This window comes from Pan paniscus, chromosome 16, assembly GCF_029289425.2.
Source record: "Pan paniscus chromosome 16, NHGRI_mPanPan1-v2.0_pri, whole genome shotgun sequence".
NCBI classification, from domain to species: Eukaryota; Metazoa; Chordata; class Mammalia; order Primates; family Hominidae; genus Pan; species Pan paniscus.
In genome coordinates this window covers 41,298,245-41,304,377 of record NC_073265.2, presented here as the reverse complement: position 1 = coordinate 41,304,377, position 6,133 = coordinate 41,298,245, and the positions used below count along the sequence as shown (strand labels likewise).

Genomic DNA, 6,133 nt, shown 5'->3' with positions numbered 1-6,133 from the left:
TTTCATCTTCATTACCCTATAAAGATACTTTGATTGCAAGTGGAGACAAAGTAATTGGCACATGAAATTTTTATTGGAAATTGACTTTACAACTTGGTACTCAGCCTGGGTCACCCTAAAGCAAGCATATTTTATATAAGGGGTTTCAGTTTTACTTTCTTCTTCCTTTGATGACTATGTTTGGACTTTTTAATGCCAACAAGTCAGATCATTGTGTAGATGGCCACTAAACTGCCAAGGTGACAGTTTAATGAATGTGGATTAAGTCCAGGAGCCAAGTTTCCCAGTAAGAAAAATCCTAGGTCTCCTTCAGGGAAGACAGCATTTTAGAGTCAAAGCTAATTATTCTCAAAATGAACATATGTTTGTAAAAAATTGGTTATAATGGAGGATCAGGGACCAATGTCTGCTGCCCGTTGCTTCCTTTACATCCTGTCTGATGCTCTCATGACACTCAAAGCCTCTGCACCTGTCACCCCACCCAGCTCCAACTAAAAGTGTCCCATTTTTTTTCCCCCCACAAATCAATTCTCATGACTGCACTTCAGAGCTTGTCCTCTTAAGGTAATCTGAGTATGTTTAAATTCATAACGTGACAGTATTCAACCAGAAAATAAATAAATGTGTGTATATATATATATATACACACACACACACACACACATACACGTGTATATATATGGCTTTGTGAATCCAGATGAAGTCAGTTGTTGAGAAGGTAGGTGGGCAGATATTAATAGAATTGGTGTTGTACAAAACAAGGATGAAAGAAAAGTGAGGTGAAGAGGAGGATGGTTTTATAGCTGGATAGGTAAAAGGGTAAGTTCTTATGCAAAGACGTATTACAGAGCAAATACTTCTCAAGTTTTCTGACTGCACAGTTCAAAGTTTCAACTACACATTTTACCTAACAGTTTTGAAATATTATAAAGCTTTATTCCATTCTAATATGTGATGGTTTAAGTCAAAAGACTTGAACCTTCTCAGCCTTTCAGACTAGCAATTTATGGCCATAATTCAAAGTGATTCTGGTAGTAATTTTCATTCTAGCAGAAAATTTTCATTAACCCAAGAGTGAAACAGGAGCTGTATTTGCTGGCCATGTTTTATTTGTCCTTTTTCTTCAAATAGGATAACCAAAGATACAGACAGTATTCAATAAAATAAAATAGATGAAACAAATTCTAAGAGACTGCGATGCCACATGCTACGTTTAAACTAATTTTATTCATGCTTGCCTTGGGATGGGGAATAGATCATTCAGTAAAAACATACAGTAAAAACAAAATGTCTTATCATGTACAACTTTCAAACTACAATAATGATGTACCTTAATTACTTCCATGCACACAAGTCTAACATTTGTTTTTTTAAAAAATAAACACAATTAAGACTTCTAGGAGCATTTTATAATAAAGTAATTCCTAATTAATTTTTCTTTGTAGATAGATCAAGCACCTCCAAAATACAAATTCCTATACACAGTGAGCACGTTACTTAAAATGAACACTTAAGTAAATTAAGTACGTGGACAGCCTTAGGATAAGCTGACATTATAGATTCAGCTAGGTAGGCAACAAACCATAGTGCCAAATGGAAAAAGTATATTTGCAAATAAATTTTAAAAACTAAGTTAATTTTTATAATTAAATACAGAAAATATACTGATTTGCTAAAATAAATAAGATGTGATGTATTAACACTTCACTATAAAGAATGCATACCAGAACATTTATAAACAGTGAATGAGTTTTATTAAGAATAGTTTACTACAATAAACGCTGGCTAAATAGAAGTGCATTTTGTGAAGCACTATGGGTGGTATATGTTTTGCCACATACTCTTGTTACCTTGAGGTAGATAACACATGTGTACCAAATTCGGCATTCATTTTCAGTTGCTGCTGGTATCATGTGTTTTAAGAAATGTGTACAGTATGAAAAACTTGAAAATACTCATGAATGAAAAATGTCTTAGGAAAAAAATAGCTATTTTCATGCAATTATGTACAGTCTCACTGTGTAAATTTCAAGGCAAGGTTTGTTTCCTGTAAAACAGATCAATGTTCTATGAGAGAATGTTCTTGTCTTAGTGCATTTCTTTTCTCCTCCTGCGTTGCATTATTTTGCTCTAGTCTCTATTTTTGTGTGCAAATGACATGCCAGTTAAAATGAAAACTATCTCACATGTAGAAAAAGAAAGTCTGGATTTTAAAAAACAAGAACTCATAAAATCCTTACTAAATGACACCATCTGATTCAAGTAAAAAATGACTTAAACACTAGTAATAAAAAAAGACAAAACACATTTCATGAAGAATACAAAGATAAATGTCTGCTGAGTGTTTTAGTTCAGATGTTTCAGAATGCTGCTGTATGTTTGATGAGGAATTTGAGGGGAAGATTTCATAGCAGAAGGTGTTAATGTGGCCTGTATTGACTTAAGTGGTGACCCAACTGGACTGTGAAACTGCGGGATGCCTATGGACTCGAGCTGCTTGTTAAAGAGGAACTCCCCACTGTTGTTCAGAAATCCTTCCTCATGTCCTCTCTCCCCAAGCTTCCCATCCTCTACTGGCTCAGTTTCTAGCATTTCAGTATCTTCTTTCCTGCTAAAGAACTTGTCCAAGTAACTAGTGTAAGTGTTTTCCTTCTCAACTTGTTCATCCTTCCTTACCTCACAAAACTGATTTATGAAAAAACAGTCCTCCCCACCACTCACAAACTGGCTGTCCCAAGAAGACTGGTACAAGGCTTCTAATTGAGCCAGATTTGCCATTCCTTTTTCCTGTTTTTCTTGGCTTACTGACTTTGATATCAAACTTTTCAATTCTAGTTGGGACACTGAGCTATTCAAGTCATTTAATTTATCAACAACATCAGTAGGCTCATGCTGGGAACTAAGCTGAATAGTTCCTGCAATAAAGGAATCAAAATCAAATCCCTGATTCTTTTCCCTTTCTTTTCCAGCCAGTTGCTGTGATGCTTCCTCTAGCGCTATCTGGGCTTTAACCAATCCATTCCTTTCACATTTTGATTTGCCTTTCTTATCAGATTTTTCTTTGCTTTGTTCTTTCCAATTGGAAAGATCTATAATAAGCTTGGGTTCATAGTAATGGTTAACTTCACTCTCTCTCCAAACTAAGTTATCTAAATATGATGATGACCTCGTTTTGTAGTTACAAGTATGGCTACACTCCAGATCACAATATTTGTTTTCATGATGATCTGAGTATTGCCAACAAGGCTCAGTAGAGTAATTGGTATCAAAAGCAGGATCCTCCAGATACTTTTCCCGATCTCCATCCAAATATTTTCGGGGATCAACTTGTACTTCTTCTTCATCAGTGACATCGGACAGAGCTCTTGGATCAAGCTGAACTTCATCAATATCAAAGTTGTTATGTACAGGCCAATCATGCTCTGAAAACTGACAATCATGATACCTGAAAAAAATCAATACACTAGTGTTATTCTATGTATATGATTTCATTTTCAAATTCACCAAGTACCTTCTATGTGACAGCACTGTGCTAGGTCTATGAGGGGATAATTATAGGAGAGTAAATATGCCTGCCTTGCCCTACCAGAACTTAGTCTTAATAGGAAAGCTCTGTTAATATATTTGGTAATTGCCAATGAAGTATGTAACTTCATTTCCAATTTGTTTTTTGTCCACCAGTTCCATGCAAACAAAAGACTTCATAGCCACAAAATGCAGATCTCAAATCTCAATCAGGTACCTTACAAATTTTTACTCTACAGTAAGGGCAACTAGAAGAGGAGGAGGTTTGCTGGAAAACTCATCACCATGAATAGCAAAAATCTCCGTGTATACGTGCTGCTGAATGTGCTATCCTATTACTGACATGTATAATCATTGAGGGAAAAGAAAAGAGATTAGATGACTTAGCTAGGTACACGTGTTGCTGAATGTGCTATCCTATTACTGACATGCACAATCATTAAGGGAAAAGAAAAGAGATTAGATGACTTAGCTAGGTAAAATAGAAAATGCAGGTCAGGTGCAGTGGCTCAGGCCTGCAATGCTAGCACTTCAAGAAGGCCAAAGTGGATGGATCACTTGAGGTCAGGAGTTTGAAACCAGCCTGGCCAACATGGTGAAACCCCCACTACTAAAAATACAAAAATTAGCTGAACATGGTGGCGGGTGCCTATAGTCCCAGCTAGTAGGGAGGCTGAGGCAGGAGAACTGCTTGAACTCAGGAGGTTGCAGTGAGCAGAGAGATGGCGCCATTGCACTCCAGCCTGGCAACAGAGTGAGACTCCGTCTCAAAAAAGAAAAGAACCATTATTTAGGGGGTAGAAATGGACACATGGAGAAAAAAAGTAGTTTGCAGATTTGTGTAAACATACCATACCAATACATCAACATTTGAGGAGGGGGGAAAAAAATTTCTTCTTAAAATCTTAAGATTAAAAAGATTGTCATTAGTGGTTCCCAAACTTGGCCATACATCAAAATCACCTGATGACTCTATAAGCTACCATCCTACTCTGAAGCAGAATTATATCTAAACTTCCCCAGAAATGTATTTATTTATTTATTTGAAACGGAGTCTCGCTCTGTCGCCCAGGCTGGAGTGCAGTGGTGCAATCTCGGCTCACTGCAACTGCTGCCTCCCAGGTTCAAGTGATTCTCCTGCCTCAGCCTCCTGAGTAGCTGGGACTACAAGAGCCCGCCATCAAGCCTGGCTTATGTTTGTATTTTTAGTAGAGACCGGATTTCACCACGTTAGCCAGGCTGGTCTCGAACTCCTGACCACAGGTAATTGGCCTGCCTCGGCCTCGCAAAGTGCTGGGATTACAGGCATGAGCCACCGCGCCCAGCCAAACTTTCCTAGAAATCCAATTATTTCACTTTATGAAACATCAAAATATGGATAACATTATACACTAATGTTTAGACCTAAAAAAGTCTCTTTTACTGAACCTATGTTAAGTGTCCCCAAATTAATTGTGTCATTAGGAAAACAGATTCAAATACTGGCTGAGTACGGTGGTTCACGCCTATAATTTCAGCACTGTGGGAGGCCAAGGCAGGCAGATCACCTGAGGTCAGGAATTCGAGACCAGCCTGGCCAACATAAAATCCCACCTCTACTAAAAATTAGCTGGGTACCTGTAATCCCAGCTACTCGGGAGGCTGAGGCAGGACAGTGAGCTGAGCTTGCATCACTGCACTCTAGCCTGGGTGACAGAGTGAGATTCCATCTCAAAAAAAAAAAAAAAAATCCTGCATCTAACATGAGTCAAATAATTTTTATGTTAAGATATAACTACCACTGAGACATTGGAGATACTTTATTGGATATGACTGAGTCTTGTCATCTAACATCTTAAATTTTTGACATTCATGAAATCACAGTTAAAGGACTTTATAAATATGCCTTAATGACTTTGAAAATGTTTCAAAGCAGCATTTAACTTTTCCCATATATCATCTAACCAGTAATTACTTTATTAAATGTTTTAATGGCTATTTATAGATATAAATATTAAGGACCATTACTAAATTTTTCTTTGAGATGGAGTCTTGCTCTATTGCCCAGACTGGAATGCAGTGGCATAATCTCGGCAGCCTCGGCCACCTGGGTTCAAGTGATTTTCCTGCCTCAGCCTCCAAGTAGCTAGGACTACAGGCGCCTGCCACCACACCTGACTAATTTTTGTATCTTTACATTACTAAATTTTTAAGACTTCTACAATGTCTTATACATAATTAAAAAAAAACTCACTACATATGGTCCACTGAAAGTTCAGTAAATATTATTTTTCTAATTTAGGATCAATTTACCTTTCCCAGTTATAAATGTGACTGTGAGTTTCATCCATAAGCAAAATATCATCAACTTCATCTTCAATATGAAAAGGATGGCTTGAAATTGGCTCATCCATTGGAAAAGAATATATGCTCATGTAAGGATGGGAGAGTGCTTCTTCTGCTGTTAACCGATCCATGGGGCTAAATGTCAAAATTTGTTCCAGGAAATCCAGTGCTGCAGAGGAAAAGGTAAAAGTTTTTCAGAAAAGAATTGCTTACCTTTAGAAAAACAGTAAATGTTGATCTCATTTATTTCAATGACTAGCTAAGTGATTACCTTAGCACTACA

At 37.2% G+C, this 6,133-nt stretch overlaps 1 protein-coding gene across 7 annotated transcripts in view; it reads right to left on the bottom strand.

Moving 5' to 3' along the window:
• Nucleotides 1-1,208: 1,208 nt before the first annotated feature.
• Nucleotides 1,209-6,133, bottom strand: part of MAPK6 (mitogen-activated protein kinase 6) — a 94,603-nt gene continuing 89,678 nt past the window's right edge. For all 7 annotated transcript variants that reach the window (XM_055099071.1, XM_063596645.1, XM_008953171.4 and 4 more), the window contains 2 exons: nucleotides 5,818-6,019; nucleotides 1,209-3,445 (listed from right to left, as the gene is read on the bottom strand). In XM_055099071.1, the coding sequence (XP_054955046.1) occupies nucleotides 2,347-3,445; nucleotides 5,818-6,019 (1,301 nt within the window). In that variant the 3' untranslated portion in view covers nucleotides 1,209-2,346. The remainder of the gene's footprint in view (nucleotides 3,446-5,817; nucleotides 6,020-6,133) is intronic.